This window comes from Pleurodeles waltl, chromosome 8, assembly GCF_031143425.1.
Source record: "Pleurodeles waltl isolate 20211129_DDA chromosome 8, aPleWal1.hap1.20221129, whole genome shotgun sequence".
NCBI classification, from domain to species: Eukaryota; Metazoa; Chordata; class Amphibia; order Caudata; family Salamandridae; genus Pleurodeles; species Pleurodeles waltl.
In genome coordinates this window covers 834,448,142-834,469,186 of record NC_090447.1, presented here as the reverse complement: position 1 = coordinate 834,469,186, position 21,045 = coordinate 834,448,142, and the positions used below count along the sequence as shown (strand labels likewise).

Genomic DNA, 21,045 nt, shown 5'->3' with positions numbered 1-21,045 from the left:
CAGTACTACACAGTAGTTTGACAAGATTTTCACAATTCCAAATTTTGATAATCTTACACAGGGTCCTCTAGGAATTTAAAAACCTTGAAAAGGTGTCATATTTGATGTTAGAGCATTGAGTGAAGTGGATAGAGTCCAACTTACATGTGTATTGTTATGTTCTGAACAAAAAAAATGAATACAAAATTTAAACATATGAAATCCCTCCTCTTGGGAGCAAACAGCCCCTTCCCCATTGACTGGAAGCACTTGGGGCTAAAACCAGAAAGTAGAAATTGCAAAATCGCAAATGCTTTTATGAAAAATAATCGTACCCTGAAAGTATGTGTAGGAAGTTGGCTTTGTATGCACTATTTCAAAGTAAGGAATAGTATGCACAGAGTCCAAGGGTTCCCCTTAGAGGTAAGATAGTGGCAAAAAGAGATAATTCTAATGCTCTATTTTGTGGTAGTGTGGTCGAGCAGTAGGCTTATCAGAGGGTAGTGTTAAGCATTTGTTGTACACACACAGGCAATAAATGAGGAACACACGCACAGAGACAATTCCAGGCCAATAGGTTTTTGAATAGAAAAATATATTTTCTTAGTTTATTGTAAGAACCACAGGTTCAAGATTTACAAGTAATACTTCAAATGAAAGGTATTTCATGTAGGAACTTTAGGAACTTTGAATTAGCAAAATAGCATATTCAGTTTTCACATAAATGACATATAGCTATTTTAAAACTAGACAGTGCAATTTTCAACAGTTCCTGGGGGAGGTAAGTGTTTGTTAGTTTTTGCAGGTAAGTAAACCACCTACAGGGTTCAAGTTTGGGTCCAAGGTAGCCCACCATGGGGGGTTCAGAGCAACCCCAGAGTTACCACACCAGCAGCTCAGGGCCGGTCAGGTGCAGAGGTCAAAGTGGTGCCCAAAACGCATAGGCTTCAATGGAGAAGGGGGTGCCCCGGTTCCAGTCTGCCAGCAGGTAAGTACCCACGACTTCGGAGGGCAGACCAGGGGGGTTTTGTAGGGCACCGGGGGGGACACAAGTCCACACAGAAAGTACACCCTCAGTGGCACGAGGGCGGCCGGGTGCAGTGTGCAAACAAGCATCGGGTTCGCAATAGGTTTCAATGGGAGACCAAGGGGTCTCTTCAGCGATGCAGGCAGGCAAGGGGGGGTGCTCCTTGGGGTAGCCACCACCTGGGCAAGGGAGAGGGCCACCTGGGGGTCGCTCCTGCACTGGAGGTCGGATCCTTCAGGTCCTGGGGGCTGCGGATGCAGAGTCTTTACCAGGCGTCGGGTCTTTGAAGCAGGCAGTCGCGGTCAGGGGGAGCCTCGGGATTCCCTCTGCAGGCGTCGCTGTGGGGGCTCAGGGGGGTCAACTCTGGCTACTCACGGTCTCGTAGTCGCCGGGGAGTCCTCCCTGTGGTGTTTGTCCTCCACAAGTCGAGCCGGGGGCGTCGGGTGCAGAGTGCAAAGTCTCACGCTTCCTGCGGGAAACGTGTGTTGTTTCAAAGTTGCTTCTTTGTTGCAAAGTTGCAGTCTTTGGGGAACAGAGCCGCTGTCCTCTGGAGTTCTTGGTCCTTCTAGATGCAGGGTAGTACTCTGAGGCTTCAGAGGTTGCTGGACCCTGGGAATGCGTCGCTGGAGCAGTGTCTTTAGAAGTGGGGAGACAGGCCAGTAGTTGGTGTCTCCGTCTTCTCTGCAGGTTTTTCAGTTCAGCAGTCCTCTTCTTCTTAGGTTGCAGGAATCTGTCTTTCTTGGTTCTGGGGGCCCCTAAATACTCAATTTAGGGGTGTGTTTAGGTCTGGGAGGGCAGTAGCCAATGGCTACTGTCCTGGAGGGTGGCTACAACCTCTTCGTGCCTCCTCCCTGAGGGAGGGAGGCACAGCCCTAATCCTATTGGGGGAATCCTCCATCTGCAAGATGGAGGATTTCTAAAAGTCAGAGTCACCTCAGCTCAGGACACCTTAGGGGCTGTCCTGACTGGCCAGTGACTCCTCCTTGTTTTTCTCATTATCTCCCCTGGACTTGCCACCTAAAGTGGGGGCTGTGTCCAGGGGGCGGGCATCTCCACTAGCTGGAGTGCCCTGGGGCATTGTAACACGAAGCCTGAGCCTTTGAGGCTCACTGCTAGGTGTTACAGTTCCTGCAGGGGGGAGGTGTGGAGCACCTTCACCCAGAGCAGGCTTTGTTTCTGTCCTCAGAGAGCACAAAGGCTCTCACCACATGGGGTCAGAAACTCGTCTCTCAGCAGCAGGCTGGCACAGACCAGTCAGTCCTGTACTGAACAATTGGGTAAAATACAGGGGGCATCTCTAAGATGCCCTCTGTGTGCATTTTTTAATAAATCCAACACTGGCATCAGTGTGGGTTTATTATTCTGAGAAGTTTGATACCAAATTTCCCAGTATTCAGTGTAGCCATTATGGAGCTGTGGAGTTCGTTTTTGACAGACTCCCAGACCATATACTCTTATGGCTACCCTGCACTTACAATGGCTAAGGTTTTGCTTAGACACTGTAGGGGCATAGTGCTCATGCACCTATGCCCTCACCTATGGTATAGTGCACCCTGCCCTAGGGCTGTAAGGCCTGCTAGAGGGGTGACTTATCTATGCCATAGGCAGTGTGAGGTTGGCATGGCACCCTGAGGGGAGTGCCATGTCGACTTAGTCATTTTATCTCCACTAGCACACACAAGCTGGCAAGCAGTGTGTCTGTGCTGAGTGAGGGGTCCCCAGGGTTGCATAAGATATGCTGCAGCCCTTAGAGACCTTCCCTGGCAGGGGTACCAGTTACAAGGGACTTACCTGGATGCCAGGGTGTGCCAATTGTGGAAACAATGGTACATTTTAGGTGAAAGAACACTGGTGCTGGGGCCTGGTTAGCAGGGTCCCAGCACACTTCTCAGTCAAGTCAGCATCAGTAGCAGGCAAAAGTGGGGGGTAACTGCAACAGGGAGCCATTTCCTTACAATATGAGATTATCAATCACTATTTGGCAACACCAAAGCTAATGCTTCTGATTTTGTCCAAAAGTCTGCACAAAAAACCTACCTTACAAAGTAAGAACCTGACCAGACATATGCACAAAAGTATTCCATGAGACAATTTATCTAATTAGCCCGAATGTCTCCAAGCTAAAAGACATGTTTATAACAGGGCAGGGAAACAGATAAAGTATAAAACATTTAAGTTGCATAATAAGATACCTGCTTTAACTCCTGCACTTCATCTTTTAAGGCATATACAGTATCAACTAGGCTCCTAAGTAAAAACAAAGAGAATAATGTCAGAACAGTTAAAGTTATCACAGCACTAACTGTAAATCTACATGTCTTCACAAAATACGCATACAAATTTAACACGACTGCACATGTTAGGGTAAATGTTCATTATGCTGATTTTAACCACACATCTGACATGAATCAGTTTATGCTGAGCCATAGAAAATAAATGGGGCACTATAATATGTTATTTAAAGCAACTTGTACTAATGAACCCACCGTTATATATGCCTCTCACTGAGCGCCACTTATGTGAATATGAAGTACTGAAGTGACTTAGGCACAGTGGGAAAACAAATGTGGTGTCCCACTGTTTGTAGTTCATAGAGGAATTGCAGACATATTTAATACAATATAGCACACAGGTACAATTCCATGTTATAACCGTAGCAAAGCTAATGTGACCTAAAACACATTTACAACTTTGCAAATTGTTTATTACAATGAGTTTCGCCAGTGAAATGACAATCACAAGGTCTCCTCAATTTATCTGAACTCTTGTCTCAAAAGTAATCCTTTTACTTGGCCTAAACTACATATGTAGGTGTGCAGAGTATACTATGCTATTTATTACAGAGGTTGAGGGAAGAACAGAGCACAATTAATCACTTGAAACTTTCGCTCTATTCAGTCTTAGCCCCTTCAGAAAATGAATGTTAATAAATAACACATCACAATCTATATATCTGCATATGTAATATTTATGCCATACCAGTGAAAATAAATGTGTTCAAATAACAAGTTAATTAGAGCAAATGTATTAATAAACCAACTCTTGCTCATTTATTATTACACTGCAAAGTACTAATTCCTCATTATTACCACATTAGTATGTAACTTGTGAAAACTATGCTTATTTTCTCAGACTGAATTCTATCATCAGTTGACAGGATTAAAAACACTGGGGCTTTACATTAAAAGCTTAGTTATTGGGAGCTATATATGCAAAAACTGAATCCCCGCTCTCTGGATATGGGTATATACATTTGTTATATAACTACTGTCTATGGAAAAACAGCATGACAAACCATACATGCAGTATGCTGCTTATAACCAATACTGATGGAGGAGAGGGGCCTCATGACCCACTTAAGTCTTCAACCTTCACTTTTTTTATTTTATTTTGTAGACATGACCACACCCAACACACTACATTGTGATAAAGAACAGGGAGCGAGAAGGCTGTGTGGAATCTGCAGCTAGATGTATCCACCAAAAAGAGCATTACAAAAGGTTAGTAACTTCTTGTTCTGATGGATTCTCCTAACTACAGATTCCTCACCTCATCAATAGATACCAAAGCAGGTACCTCCCCAAGGTTGTTGGCCTGTGGAATGGTTCAGACCAAAAAAGCCTGCAAAATTGATCGAGCGGAATGATCTTCGTGTCAAACTTGGCTGTCATAGCAGTAGTGCTTTGTGATTGTGCGCTCGGACACCCATGGTGTGGCATGACAGATAACTAGCTTGGCCACCCTGCGTGAATACGCAGTTAACAGCATTGTGGGATGGGGGAATGAGTTCTCAAACCTTCTGGAGGCAACTCTGGAACACCCAGATTGGAGGTCCGAATCGGAGGCTACAACGGCTGTAGTACGCCAGGCCCGCGTGACATCAGGTGCAAGTGGCCGCATGCAGGGTTGAGCCCACGGACACAACAGCACGCATGGCCCATATCCTCAAGGGCGAAGGGGACTCCAGAAACACCTGCGGAGAGGCAGTGAATGCCCTAGGGGTCAACAGCCCAGCTTTGTGGCCCAGGGGTAGTGGTAAAGGATTATTCTTGCCCCCCACCCCTTCCCGGGGGTCTGGAGAGTCTGGGGTGAGGAGGCAGTCAGGGGGGTGAGGAGGCAGTAAGGAGCCTGGGTGAGGCCAGGATCCAGGGAGGAAGGTTCTGGTGTGAACAGGGACCCTGGTGCACCTTGTGGGGGCCGTATGGGCCTGCTGGGTGCCCCCTTCCAAGAAGAGGGTGGAGGCTCGGGGGCTACCTCTCCACTGATCCTCTTTGGAGGCAAGCCTACTACATTGCAGACTGTGCTCCAAGGGTGATTGGAAGCTAGGGTCCTGGACTTGACCCAGGGGGCAAAGATGCACCCCCCCTGCTGCCTGAGGTCTAACTGCTCATGCTGCAATGTGCAACATTCCCTGGGGTAAGTGGGTCGGACCTTCTACTCTACTAGACTCCAAAGGCCAGAGCGGGGAGCAAAGCAGCACAGCAGAGATACTCCCCTGCGCCATTCATATCTCTCGTTCAATTCTCCCATCAGTAAGCATGGGCCGCGACAGGGGCCTATCTGCCGAAACTAAATTAGACAAGTATACAGCCCCATTGGAGGGGCAAAAGGTGCAACCTGAGGGGACTTCTGGGAGTCAGCACAGTTAGTGGCGATGGCACTTCGGTTATCCTCTTGGCCGTTCAGGACTCTAAGGCAACTTTAAAGACCAAGATCACAGAGGTGGGGGTCTACTATGTGAGGATCTCCAGAGTCACAGAAGCTGAAGACAGAATTTCCGAACTGAAAAATACAATAAAGGGTCTGTCCACAGAGGCAGTCCACCAAGATGCTCCATGACCGTGCGGAGGAGGCTGAAAACAGGGCCAGAAGTAATACTCTCTGCTTTGGTGGGTTTCTAGGAAGAGGAAGGCTGCAGAGGGATCCAACCCAGATGCCTTTTTGGAGCAATGAATTTGATCATGGTTCGAGGCAGCCAAACTATCCTCATGCTTCATCATCGAAAGGACCCATAGATCCCTGGTTTAGAAGCGTCCACCGGTAGCCCTGGAATGTCCTATGATAGCAAAATTCTTGAGCTACAGATAGAGAGATGCGGTCCTACATGCGGGCGACACTCAAGGCCACCTCACATACGAATCCAGACACATTATGATCTTTCTGAACTATACCTGCCACATTCAGTCCCAACGGAAATCTTATGATTTAGCAGAAACTCTCCAATCTGAATTTGTCCTACTTGCTTCTCTACCGAGCACGACTAAGAAAGCTGCATGAATCGAAATCGCACTTCTTTGACACTCCAGAGGAGGCCTGGACCTGGCTCACATAGCAGCTTCCTCTTACGGTGCACCAGCCACCCTGGTGTCACTCGAACAATCCCTCTGGGCCCCAGGCAAGGGGTCAGGGCAACAGACTGGGGGAAAACTGAGCATGAGGCCTGGATGGAGGAATCAAGACCTGGCAGACACATAAGTCTCTATGGTGTCAGAAGGGGATGGTGGGGGACCTGGGTCCGACCTCTGTAGATCTACTCCGAGCGCTGAGGAGGACCAGCCCCGGGATGCCTCCACAGACAAGCCTGTGGTGTATCTGTCACTTGAACACCACCACCAATGTATCCTACTGTTGCATTTTGTCATGCTGGGCCTTGGACAGAGGTGGGAAGTGCTCATTGGCACTGCGGCCTTGTACGCCAACCCATATGTGTTCTAGTTTTAGTTCAGGTGAACGATGCTTCTGCTGGGAGGGGAAGTATGGGGGGGAGAAAGGGACTGTTTGATTTCTTTTGCTCCTTTGGTTTCTTGCATTGCATGTTGTTGCTTTCACTTTCAAGAACACTCTCCACCCCTATAAATACTGCGCTATGTGGGCCCAAGCCGAGGTTTGACCCGGTGACCTCCCTGATGGGTGGGGGCTGGGGGCATATAGCCCTATCCCCCAAGTTGATCCATCAACTCTACCAACATGTTTGCTTTCACTGTCATGACATGGAATGTCAATGGGCTGCTGGTTCAGTTTAAGTGGGGAGCAGTGATGCAATTTGTGTATCGGCACTCTCCAGCAGTGGTGCTGCTACAGGAGACCCACCACCAGGGTACTAGATGCCCCTTTTTGGCCCACAAAGGCTATGACCAAGTATTCCAAGTGGGTACTCGCTTGGCTCCAGGGGGGTGGCCCTACCTCTGCACAAATCCCTAGCCCTAGTGGTGTCTAGTCTCTCCTGGGATGAGGATGGCTGCTATGTGATCCTAGAATGTTTTTTGTACATCCCCCCCCCCCCACCCTTGGGATAGCCCCTCCACTTTGGTAAGCCTGAGGGGTCTAATACTGGCCCTGTCACACAGGACGATTATCAGGAAGGGACTTCAATGACATTATGGCAGACCAAGACTGACGGGGGACTGCGGGGCCTCACAGAGGGTGGGGAGGGGTCTGTCGGATTGGGCTTCTGGGCAAGGACTTAGACGCATGGAGAATATGGCACCCCAAACATTGGGAGTACAGGCACACTTTAGCAGCATATCAGCACATTGATCGTTGTCCTGTATTGATTACCTCTTTTCTCCTGGCACCCAACGTCGCATATACTCCAGCGGGGATACCAGGCTCCAGTTACCCTACACATGGGGGCTAGGACTGTACAGCGCCTCAATGGAGGAATCTTTTTCCTCCTATCCATCAGATGAACTCCAGGCTCCTGAACACAAGCAAAGGGACCCAGGGGTATTGTGGTGGGCATGCAAGGAGACCACGTGGATGCTCACCTGATATTATATTCGGGCAGGAGCGCGAGAGACTCATGAACATTTTAGAACTTGAAACCTCCAAATTGGCTCTGGATCTGGGAACGATGGACCAGCAGACAAAGCACATGCATTGGACAGGGAGTCTTTGCATCAGTTATGCTTAGATGAAGCCCACAAGTGCTGGATGGCCTCTACCAGGTGTGTATACGAGTGGGGGGATAAGTCAGGCAAGTTGCTCTACTGGCTAGTCACCAAAGACGTAAAGAGTAGGATAGTTCCTGGCATATGCCACAGGAACGGGACAGTTGGTGGCAATGGCTACTGCAATTGCCTTGGCCTTTGCCCATTTCTATGAAAATCACAATGCGGAACACCCCTGCTGGGGATGTGAGTCAAATACCCTGCTAATGGTTGAGATCCGTCTGCCCCGCCTATCGAAGGTGGACAGGGATGACCTTGATCAACCACTCAAGCTTGAGGAGGTGGGAGAGGCGCTCTATGATCTTAACTAGGGCAGAATGCCAGGAGTGGATGGTTTTCCAGTAGAGTATTTCCAGTAACTCTGTGCTGGACTCCTCCCTCCCATTCTGGACACGTTTGTGGAGGTGGCCACTAAGGGATGCTTCCCCTCAGACGAGGACTTGGCTACCCTGGTGTTCTTGCCCAAACCAGGCCGCCCTCCAGATCGATGTGCTACATACTGTTCTATATACACCTCATTAATAAAGATGTTAAAATCTACCCTAAAACACTAGCTAATAGACTCTTGAAGGTGCTTTTCGATTTCGTCCACCTGGACCAATGTGGCCTCACCAAAGCATGCGCCATTGCGTTTGGAGACCAACAGGCCCTGGCCCGCATTTGCTCCTTAGGAGGGGTCAGAGGCGCTTGCTACTAGACTTTGAGAAGCCATACGATACCTTGCATTGGTAATTTTTATAGGAAACGTTAGCAATAACAGGGATTGGCCCCGGTTCTGGGCTTATGTCAAGGTGCTGCAGGCTGCCCCACAGGCAGAGGTGAGGATAAATGGTGTGATTTAACACAGATCTCGAATCCGAAGGGGCACCCGGCAGGACTGTCCCCTGATCCCTCCTCCACTTTGAGCTGGCTATTGAGCTGCTGGTGGCTTGGACACAGTACGACGTGCGGGTGTGGGGTTTTGACTGGAAGTTGGCAACAGAGGACAGGATCGTCCTGTATGTGGACGGCGTCCTTCTGTTCCTCTCACGGCCCACTGAGATGGGGCCCTGGCTGATTCACATCCTAACCACCTTCGGCTCGGCCTCCAGTCTACGGGTGAATTGGGGCAAATCCCTCTAGCTTCTCATTAGGGGGAACCAGCCTGATGAGACTTGGCACCTGGGAATTACCATACACTGCCTCAGCTTCCTATACTTGGGAGTACATATATTGTGGGTGCCTGAGCTCACGAAGAGCCTCAACCTCCGTTCCCTTGCTGTATAAGTCCAGGGAAGACTTAAATTGCCTCTCAACCTCATGGGCAGGATTGTCCTTTTTAAGAGGACACTCCCTCAGCTGCTCTATGTGCTACAAAATTTCCCCCTCCAGATTCCACAAACCTGGTTTAACACACTAGCACCTCTGGTGACTCACTTTCTCTGGCCTAGTAAGCCCTACAGGGTTGCATTTAACAAGTGCATTTGGGCCACCTATGATAGGGGATTGGCCATGGCAGACATCCGTCTTTTCTATTGGGCAGCACGACTCCTGGCAGTGAACAGCTGGTTACAAGGGGGCTGGAAAGATAGCGTTTTGGGGAGAAACTGCACTGATAGAGCTGGACAACTAAACATGTTCTCTAGGGAGTGTTAATCCTGCACATTCACCCGAACCAACCAGGGTGGTGTTTCAGATTTGGAGAGTAGCACTACGATTGATGGGCTGGGACTCCAAACTTACCCTAGAGACTCCACAGTGGGCAGGTAGATGGCTGGCACACGTGTATGGCTCCAGTGGTTTCATGGATACGACTGGGTTGGTATATTTCCTTTGGGTGATGTGTGCCAGGGATTGTACTGATCCTTTCAAGAGCTGTGTAGACAGAGTTCCACAAGCACAAAGCCCAATGCTTCTTCTACCTACAGCTTCGGCACACCCTTTCTACATATCAGGATGCCTTTGAGTAAGTCCTAGAATACAGCCCTCTTGAGGCTCGGATGCTGACAGGTCACTTGGCTAAGGATGGGATCTCCCAGATATACAAGACCCTGGTGACGCTCTCTCGTCGAGTTGGATGCCCTGACGGAGCTATGGGAGGAGTGGGTGGGCCCATTGGATTGGGCGATCTGGCGGGATGCATGCATGGCTCCTCACATCTTGACAATTTCTGCATGGTTTTGCCTCGTCCAATTTAAATATGTACATCAGGCACAGCTCACATCCTATTGTCTCTGGAAGGGCTAGGTGTGCCTATTGCCCGTGTGACTACTGTGCCCAGAGCCCAGGGGAGACTTATCACATGGTACGAATCAGCCCAGTCATACAGCACTTTTGGTCATGTATTCTCTTCATACTACCCATGGTGGTGGGCTAACAGCTCGATTCTAACCCTATGCTTGCCTTATTGGGTATCCTTGATGATATGGCTGGCCCCCAAGGGGACAGAACACTGGTGGGGATGGGGACAATGTGGGCCAAGAGGGACATAGCAAAACACTGGCAACGCACACCCTCTGGCATCCAGGAGGAAAGGCATGGATTGACACCCAAAGTTGGAGGAGATGATCTATGAGGCACGTAAAAGCCGCCACAAATTTGAAGAAGTTTGGGGCAAACGTGGGCCTATTACGTGCTGAGCTGCGTACTTGTGGCCACGCCAGACATGGCAACTGGGAAGCAGGTGGCAGATCTGTTGAGAAAACATTGTAACCACTCTGTTGATATGATGAGAGCAATGCTGGTTATGTTAAAAAAAAATAAAAAATCAATAAAAAATTGTGCTTATAAAAGAAACACAAACCTCAAAAGCTCTTTTGGGGTTCAAATGAAGGAGAGTCTCCTCCTTCGAGGGGTGAGGTGGAGCAAAGAACTTCAGTAGAGTAATGAACTATGTAAGGAGCCAGGACTGATAGAGCCATAAGCTCACTCATGCGCTAAGTTGATGTGACCGCAATGTAATGCACAGCTGTGTATCAGCTCAGATAGATGGCAAATGTGAAAAGTGATGACCAAATTGAGATCCCACTGTAGCATCACAAAAGGATAGGGGGGAAATAAGTTAACCATTTGAAAACGCTCATCATAACGAACAAGTTAGTTACTTTAGGTGATGCCTTTTCAGGTATCATCAATCTAACTGCAGATTCTTTACCTTAAAATATTCTGCAGGCATCAGACTGGATTCGATCAATCTTGAGCAGTGCGCCTCTGTGCACCAATAGGTGCCACTGATAGTTGATGTGGCCCGCACCAGGTGTGAGGGGCTATATAGGTGCTACCTCGGTGTGACATATTCCTCGATCACAGACACAGAACCGCATCAGAATGGCCATTACCGAAGTGCACACTGTAAGGACGACTTTAGAGAACAAAGAAAGCAATTTGAGAGACGGAAGGAAAGGAGTCCCGGTAAGGGATATGCGGTTAGATGGAGTTGCTACCAGAAAAGGCATTACAAAGGTAAGTAACTTGTTCTAGTTAAGGCTTCTAATCGCAGATTCCTCACCTTAGAATAGATATCAAATCAATAACCTCCCTGGAGGAGTGACTGTGAAATGACTCAAAACAAAATGTCCTGCAGGACAGAGAGGGCAAAACAGCCACCTCGACAGACCTGAATGTCTAGACAATAGTGCTTCAGGAACATATGACAGGACCTCCAAATTGCAACCTGGCATATGTTCAGGACAGGCACCCTTGCGTGCCAATGCAATAGTAGCAGTCTTGGGTCTGGTAGAGTGAGAACCCAAGCCTTCCGCAGGCTGCTTTTTCACTAATGCAGAGCAGATTTAAATGCAGAGCACAATTCATTAAGAGATTGTCCTCTTCTACACTGCCTTGTCTATTTTGCTGTAGTGAATCCAATGAAAAGCAGATCGTCCAGATGGTGTTCTTTGGTACGAGCAATATAAAAACGAAGAACTCTCTTCAGATCCACATGATGGGAGTCTCTCCTCCTCAGAGGAAGGAGCAAAAATCATTGGAAGGTTGATGGTGTGACTGATGTGAAAGGGAGTCACCACCCTTGGAAGAAAGAAGGCAAAATTTTGAAGAAACAGTTTGTCTGGGTAGGAGGTGGTATATGCAGATGTAATAGCAACCCAGAATACCGTCATGAACTTCAGAAGCCGGAGAGGACAACTATGCATGGGTTCAAAGTGGAAAACACATCAGAAAGGTTAAGACAAAATTCAGAACCCACTGGGGCATAATGAAAGGGGAATGCGGAAATATGTGATACAGTTCTTTCAAAAAACAAGTCACAACCGGCGACCTAAATAGGGGAGATTGATATGATAACCACAGAAAGGTTGAGATAGTTGACAAATATCCTTTACTAGTGCCCAGAGCCAGGCCTTGCCCAGCCAACAACACAACAAACAATAACACCTCAGACAGTCTGGCAACCATGGGGTCAATGCGCTTGTCTGAACACCAAGCCACAAATGTGTCCCAATGACAATTATACAGATTCTGTTGAGGGGTGCCTGGCTGCCAGAATGACATCCCCAATCTCGGAAGAAGATTAAAAACACTCAGCTGTTGACGCTCAAACTACAAGCACTAAGCTGGAGAGTGCACAGCTTCAAATGCAGGATTCTCACCAAATGTTGCACTACCAGGAAGATGTCCAAACACTCCAGCCACGTCAAGATGCAGGATTCTCACCAAATGTTGCACTACCAGGAAGATGTCCAAACACTCCAGCCTCAACACAGAGTTAACGACCCCAACCCACCCTGCTTGTTGCAGTACCATATGGTGGTGGTGTTGCCGGTAAACACCTGAACGAGCCGCTCTCTGATGGATGGCAGGAAGACTTTCAATACCAGGCGGATGGCCCGCAGCTCCAACAGGGTGATGTGTAGCTGGATCTCCGGTGAAGATCAGAGTTCTCTGATCTCCATTTCCCAGTGTCTACCCCATTTCATAAATAATGCATCTGTCACCACTGTCAACTTTGGGAGAGGAAGAGAGAGGGTCCTGTCACTGACCTCCTCTGAAATCCGAGCTCAATCGGAGAGATTCCTCTAGTATTGTGCCCGCTATGGCTTCAGAGCCCATGCATAGCCAGCATATGCCATGTGGAGTTCTTCACCAGCAAGATGCATGAGACCATCTGACCCAACAATCTCAGATTCACTCACCAAAATCCAGGACCAAGCCTGAAACACTGGGATCATATCCCAAATGTCTTTGACTCTCCATGTCGGCTCTGATGAAAAAGAGCACCTGGGAAAGAGTCAAGTATGACTTTGGCATGTTGATATTGAACACCAACAAACGTAGAAGGTTCAATGTAATCTGAAGGCGGTTGACAACTGCCAGTGGCGAGCCCATCTTCAACAGCCAGTCATCAAGGTTAGGCAAGACTTGGACCTCCAACGTCCAAAGACTGAAGATGAGCAGCAACCACGACATCACTTTTGTGAAAACTCAAGGGGCACTGGTGAGACCAAAGGGGAGCACAGCGAACTGAAAATGCTTCTGCCCCATCATGAACCACAGGTAACACCTGGGGTCCTGCAAAACAAGGATATGAAATTAAGCATCCTGCAGGTACAATGTACCATCCAGTCTACAGAGTCGCGGATAAGCAGAACCTGGGTAAGGGTGAGCATTTAGAATCTGTCATTCCTCACGAAGGTGTTGAGAGTGTGAAGATCTAAAATGTCCTTTTCGGGACCAGACAGCAATAGAAGACCAAAATCGGACGTTAGCACCCTCTTAATGGCTCCTTTGGCCAAAAGGGCCTGCGCCTCCGGACATAACAAGGACAGGTGGTCCTCTGACAGCTGTTGTAGGGATGGTAGTATTGGAAGCTGAGTTTGTAGGTGTGCAAGAGCATTACCCTGTTGAACAAGCTGTAACACTCACTGACTGTTAAGAAGTGCCGAATCTGGCCTTCTACAGGATGGTCGTGCATTCGTTGAAAGCACACTAAGGACGTTTGAGGGCTTGGCAGCTGGTGGGGTAGAGGACTGGGCTGCATGTTGTTCATGGTGATTATGTGATCTGTGGGAACTGTGGCCATGAAAAGGCTGGGGAAACTGGAACCGCCTACCATAGACATGGGAAGGGCAAAAGGAAGAGTACAGTTTTGGGTCTGTGGGCAAGCCCACAGACTGAGCCATGACTTTGATGTTTTTAAAGAACTCCAGCATTGCATCTGCCTTGTCGCCATACAGTCGAGAACCATCAAAGGGCAGGTCCAGGAAGCCCGCTTGGATATGCCCGGAAAGCCAGTTGACCGCAACCAAGCATAGTGCCAAAGAGCCAACATGGAACCCATCGCTCTGCCTAGCGAGTCTGTGGTGTTCAACTTTCCTTTGTCTCTGCCATGAAGCATAGAACTTTTGTCCAGATGTGTGTCCTCGAGGACTAAAGTCAGCACTTGTGCCACCGAATCACACACAGCAAGGGAGTACCAACCCAAAAGGTATGCCTTGTTCACTGACTGCAAGGCCAGACTGGTGGAGGAGAAAATCCTGTCCCCAAAAGTCTTCAACCTTTTGCACTCCCGGTCTGGGGAAATAGCAGGGAACAAACTTGCGTTAACCTTGGCTGCCGAATCCTGCACTACCAGGGTCTATGGTGTGGGGTGCTGGGACAGGAACACTGGGTCCCATGGTGCAGGGTGACAGCAATGGGAAATCTGGCAGTCGACCGTGACCCCTGAACAGGGTTTGAACCAGGCTCCCGGAAAAAACATCTGTGAGGGCTCCGCACTGGTGTTCCCTGGCTGAGGCACCGCAGTTAAAACATTACCTTTAACCTCCATTAATGGAAGCTGGTGATCAAGTATCTCAGCTGCCATCCTCATCATCATTGTGAAGGATGCGCTCTTCAGTGGATGGGCCAGGCGGGGAGACCAAACCAGAGTATGTGGAAGTGTCCAGGCTGCTGGCATCCCCTAATACCAGTTCTCTTCCAGGAAAGGCTGGGCAATATCATCAGCAGGGTCGAATGCACCACCATCAGCTTTACCAATTATGTCAAATTCATAACTGCAAAAGGGGTGCCGCGTCCGAGCCCGAAGGCACCAGTCTCTATTTTGAGAGGGGTCATCGCATCGATATCTTGGAATCTGACAAAACAATAGGGTCTCGTCATGTGGCGTTGGCTTACCCGATGAGGACTTGGACTTCGAGGATGACCAATCTTGTAAATGCCTCCCGAAATGGGTTTGTTATCTTCTACGGGCCACTGACCTTTCACACAACTGGAAGCGATTCATGGTCTTCCAATGCTGCACCCCAAGGAGCTTTATATCCCTGGCCTGAATCACCTTCAAGTCCATTGGGAAGCAGGGGGAGCAGCACTTGGAATCATGGATTGATCCCAAGCATCAAAGACAGAGCAAGCAGTAGCAGTTCCTCCTCTATGGCGGAGGAGTGTCACCACCCCCAGTCACGGCGAGCACATCAGCTGCAGCAAACAATGTAAATTAAATAAGATGCTAATGGTCATTACCATTTAAGTGCACTGTGAGTATGAGGGCAGGTGCATTCCTACTTGCAGCCAGTTGCCTAAACTGAAAGTGTTCATATTGTACTGGTTGGCTGTCTTGTGATGACCAGCCCGACATGCGCACGTCAGACCGCAGCAATCTGTGAGCTGAATAATAGCTGGGTGGATTGCAGACATAGGCTCCTAGTCTGAAAAGGAGCGCTTCTTTAGTCTGCTCTGACCAATCATAGTGCTACTCTCATGCTAAAAACTGCATGAAAGCACCTCCAGGATCGGTTAGGTTCCCTGGCCCCCAAAAAAACCCCACCAGTTTCACAAAGAAGATGAGATGGGGAAATGTGGCAACAGACAGTGACAAGGATGCAAAAGGCAGAATAAAGCAAAGGCAGCAATTCTACACACAATGCAGAAACACTGACTTGGGGTGAATTTGGATAATTCTAAAAGTTGCAGAGAACAGGTGCAAACATTTTACATTGCCTCCATTAAAACAGCTCAGAAGGGGAATTTTATTTTCCACAGCTCACATTTTCTTTTCATTGCAGGGCAAGCTAGCAGGTGGCTCAAGCCAGAATAAAGCGCAGTACCCCTAGCAGCTAACGCATAATTGCAGTGATGTGCCTCGAATGTTACACAGACATGCAGCTAGAGTTTTAGTATGGGCTCTGCAGCAAGTGTGCTTTTGTTGTGTTCAAGAGAAGCAGAGGCAGACATTCCTATCCTTGGAACCAATATGTTTCTAAAGGGGGAGATGGGATATACAGAGGAACAGAGGACACCAGTGTCTTCTCCAAAGACACCAACCCGATGGTGGTCCCGGAAACAGAGGTCGGCAAGTACTTTTGTTGGTATCACATCACATTCCCCATGGCATGTATGAGATAGCCATGAGCCAGAGACTTGCTGCTGCTAATCCCCACCACTTTCAGATGCCAGTAGCCACCACTGAGACACAATGGGGAACAGTCACAGACATCTGCCGGACATTCCCCGTGAAGTTTAAAACCCGTAGGTTGTGGCGGGGACTTCTTGTGCCTTGACCTACCTGATTGTACGGAGGACTTGGAGATGGACGACGATGATAATGGAGGACACTGCGACCTTTACCGGTACCTTCCTCTCAACCAGGACCTCGACTAGCATGAAGTCGAGCGTCAGGCTACTATCAGCTTCAGGGACTGCTCCCTCAAAGGTTTTGGATACATAGCCCGACACTCAGAGCACAACTTCAGGTCGTGGTCATGATCCAAACACCAAAGGCACACGAGGTGCGATGCGTCACAGTCGCTGCCTGATGAAAGGATCAGCAGGGCTTGAACCCGGTCTTAGATGACATCCCTCGATGCACCAGGAGTAGAAACTTGATAAAACCTTAGACAAAAAGTCAAAAAGGCCAGTCAAAAAATGACTGAGGGGTAGCTTTCTTCGGATCAGCGCTGGCTTGAGCGGAAAGAAAAGAACTGACGTCAGGAAGCCGGGGTGGCACCTATATAGGACCTGCAATGTCATATCCAGTGCGGATGCAGACGAGGGACGCGGAGCGGATTGAGGCCACCTAAGAGTTTGCAGGGGTACGGCTTAAGAACAAATTTCCACATCCAGACTGACACCTGGGGGAAATTCTGAGGTAAGGAATCTGGAATAAGATGTCTCTTTAGCAGTTTAACAAGATAATTCAGAACAACTGTAACCACTAAATCTTCAAGCATGAAGGCAGAGAGTGTGCAAGTTCGGGTACAGAACCCTCCACTGTTACTGCAACAGAAAATCCTCCCAAAGAGGCAGCTTGAGAGGAGGACCGATGCTCATGCTCAACAGCTTAGGATCCCAGATCATCCGAGCCCAGTCTGGAGTCACAAGAATGACTTGGGCCCAGCCATTCCTAATCCTTTTGAGAACTCTGGGCAGGAGTGGTACTGGTGGAAAGGCGTACAAGAGGCCGGAGCACCACTCAAGATATAAAGTGTCTCCGAGTGAGAGCTGCCTTGGAAACTCTAGCACACAGAATTGCTGAAAATGCGTGTTTTGGTGGTGACGAATAGACCTATCCAAGGCTCACACCACTCCTGAAAGAAGTCGTGCACTACCTCGATGGAGATGCTATTTGCGATCCGCTAAGCATCCATGGCCGAGTTCATCCGCCACCAGAGAAATTGCCTCATGTTCTATCCATGTCCAGAGAAGCAGCGCCTCTTGAAAAAGGGCTCACGACCCTACCACGTCCTGCTTGTATCAGTATCACATGGTGGTGGTGTTGATGAACACCTTCACTAGCCTTCCCATAATGGACAGTAGGAAGGCCTTAAACACCAAGTGAATTGCCTGAAGCTCCAATAAGTTTAAATGGAGTCCAGACTCTGCCGGAGACCAGAGGCCTCTGATCTCCACCTCTCCCAGGTGGCTGCCCCAGGCAAGTAGCGACACATCTGCCACTACAGTCAACTATGGTTGGGGAACAAAGATGGGTCTGCCACTGACCCAACTGTGGTTCATTAGCCACCACTGCAGGTCTCTTGCAGTTCACTCCAAGATCTGGACCATGTCAGAGAGGAGAGATTCCCCTGATGCTGCGCCCATTGAAAATCCAAGTTCTGATGCTGCACCCATTAGAAATCCAAGTACCACCGCAGAGCTCAACTATGCCAACAAGCATGTGTTACTAGCAGGATACAGGAGGCTATGAGGCCCAACAGCCTCAGACTCTGCCATGCCAAAATCCAGGATAGAGGCTGAATCATCAGTATCATAGCCTGAATAATCTGAGTTTGCCGTTCTGGAGGATAAGCCCAAAACTGCACTGTGCCCAGAACAGCTCAGATGAAAGGGAACGTCTAAGAGAAAGTCAGGTGGGACTGTGGCATGTTGATAGTGAACCCCATTGAGTACAGAAGGTTTCGTAGTCTGGAGGTGGGAGAGGACAGCCTGGGCCGAGCTCGTCTTCAGCAGCCAATTATAAAGGTAAGGGAAGACTGGAATCCCACACCTACATGGGTGTGCTGTGACCACCAACATCACCTTGGTGAACACATGCATGGCGCGGGTAACATGAAAGCAAAGCATGGCAAACAGAAAGTGCTTGTGGCAAACCGAAGGTAATGTCTGTGGGCAGGCAGGTTGTGTAGGAAGCTGGCTCTGTATATACTATACCAAAGTAAGGTATAGTGTGCACAGAGTCCAGTAGATCTACAGAGGCTTTACAGAGGCTAACGTAGATAATGCTAATGCTCTCTTTTGTTCTAGTGTGGTTGAGCAGTTAGGCTTATCAGAGGGTAGTGCTAAGCAATTGTTGTACACCCACAGTCAAAAAATGAGGCACGCACTCAATGATTAACACCAAGTCAAAGTTTTACACTTTATTTCTTGAACCAAAAGGATCTTTGTTGCAGGTAAGTAGTTTCAAGAATGTATTACTTTCAAGTATCAAATGCACTTTGTTTAGAATTCACAGGTAAAACAGTTCAAGGGTAAGAAATACTTTTCAATTTCAACAGTAGACAGTGCAATTTCTCATAGGAAGCAATGCAGTCCTAGAGGAGGAAAAGTAACAACACAATTTGCAGGTAAGTACTTGACTTACGATCCCAGTCTTTGGGGTTAAGGTGTCCATAGTGCAAAATTTAGGAAGACACCAATGGAAGACCACTAGCAACACTGGGCCAGCAGGATGCAGAGGTCACAATTGGTGTCAGGCGCCCAATGGAATCCTATGGAGAGAGGGGGCACTTACAGGAAAACAGCTTGCAGGTAAGTACCCGAGACTTCAGTTAATAGACCTAGGGGGTTTAGATCAGCATCAAACACACTCCCTCAGCGGTACTGGGGCGCCCGGGTGCAGGGAGCAAACACAATGTCAGGCACCCATTGCTTTTTAATGTGGGAACCCTGGGGGTCACAAAGATGCTGCAGGCCTGGTCCAGGGAGTTGGCTGAAGAAGACCAACACCAGGCCAGGTAATTAGAGAGCCTACTGGATGTTGCTGGACCGTCAATTAGGTTCCCCAAGGCCAAGGTGCTGCGGGTGCAGGGGCACCCTTAGGCATTGGGAAATCTTCACCGGATCCAGTTGCGGTCAGGGGGGTCCTCTGGATTTAGGCTGCAGGCGTTGTCGTGTTGGTAAAGAGGGGTCAACCCAGGGTGGATTCAAGGTTGGCATTGCCTGGGGACCTTCTCTGGACCGGGGGGCCACCTGGACATGGGCTGTGGGTGTCTGGTGAAGAGTGGGCTGGACTCACTGATCTGGGGTGGTTCTGAAGTCCTTCTTGGAGTTTGCTTTGTGGACAGGGTCACTGTCCTCGGGAGAGAACTGGGTCTTTTGGTAGGCAGGCAGTCCTCTGGGGGTTTGTAGAGGTCGCTGGTCCTGCACGACGAGTCGTCTACTTGTAGCAGGAGTCTTGAAGCTGCAGACAGGCCTGTAGGGCTGAAGCCAAGTCAGTGGTCATCTGGAGCCTTATCAGTTGGTGCAGCTCTTCAGTCCTCCTCCTTCTTTTCAGGTCGCCAGGAATCTGAAGAGCAAGGTTCAGGGGTGCCCCTATATACTAGATTTACGGGTGTTACAGGGGTCACTGGGCAGTAGCAAATGGCTACTGTCCCTGAGGGTAGTTACACCCTTCCTGTGCTCACTCCCTTTGGGGATGGGGCACATTCCTAACCCTACTGGCAAACTCCCTTCAAAGCAAGATGGATGATTCTTCCAGGAGGTGTTCACCTTAGCTCTGGGCACCCTAGGGGTGGTCCCAGCTGGGATGGACACTCCACTTGGTGTGTACTAAGTTTTCCACCAGACCTGCCCCCAAAAGTGGGGCATGGTCGGGGGGGGTACAGACCGGTCAGCCTTACACTAGAGGGTTGGGTGAAATACAGTGGGCATCTCTTAGATGCCCTCTGTGTGCATTTTTCAATAAATCCAAAACTGGCATCAGTGTGCGTTTATTGAGCTGAGAAGTTTGATTTCAAACTTCCCAATCTTCAGTGAAATCATAATGGAGCTGTTGAGTTCGTAATTACAAACTCTCAGCCCAGGTATTCAATATGGCCAGACTGCACTTACAATGTCTAACAATGGACTTAGCATAGCTGTATGAGCAATATGCCCCTACAGTGTCTATCACTTGTGGTGTTGTGGGCATGGCACCCAGACTTTACCTTTTTCTCCCCACCAGTACACACAAGCTGCAATGGTGAGGGGTCCCTCAGAATAGCACAATACATGCTGCAGCCCTTAGGGACCCTCCCTGGCCACTGGTACCTTTTACAAGGGACTTAGTTGTGTGCCAACTGTGGAAACAACGGTACAGTTTAGGTAAATAACACTGGTGCTGGGTCCTGGTTAGCAGGATCCCAGAACACACTCAGTCAAGTTAGCATCAGACATCCAGCAAAAAGTGTGTGTGTGTGTGGATCACCATGCCAAAAGGGGCACTTTCCTACAGGACTGGGATGTGAAAATGTGTACTGCAAATCCAGTGGTCTGGAGAAACACTGCATCATCCAAAGGGAACTCCAGGTCCCAGTCTGCAGTGGGGGCCAATCAGTTTCCCTGTGGTCATGCCTGGAGGAGCTTTACCAAACAACACAGGTGCTCCCACAGCACGGGTCAGGAGAAGCACTGCATCACCTGAAGGGGGACGCAAGGTCCCAA

General features: G+C 48.8%; 1 protein-coding gene across 4 annotated transcripts in view; it reads right to left on the bottom strand.

Annotated features, from left to right (window-relative positions):
* The window catches only part of ARHGEF7 (Rho guanine nucleotide exchange factor 7), an 832,785-nt gene that overhangs the window by 44,001 nt on the left and 767,739 nt on the right, over positions 1-21,045 (bottom strand). For all 4 annotated transcript variants that reach the window (XM_069205130.1, XM_069205127.1, XM_069205128.1 and 1 more), the window contains one exon: positions 3,199-3,253. In XM_069205130.1, the coding sequence (XP_069061231.1) occupies positions 3,199-3,253 (55 nt within the window). The remainder of the gene's footprint in view (positions 1-3,198; positions 3,254-21,045) is intronic.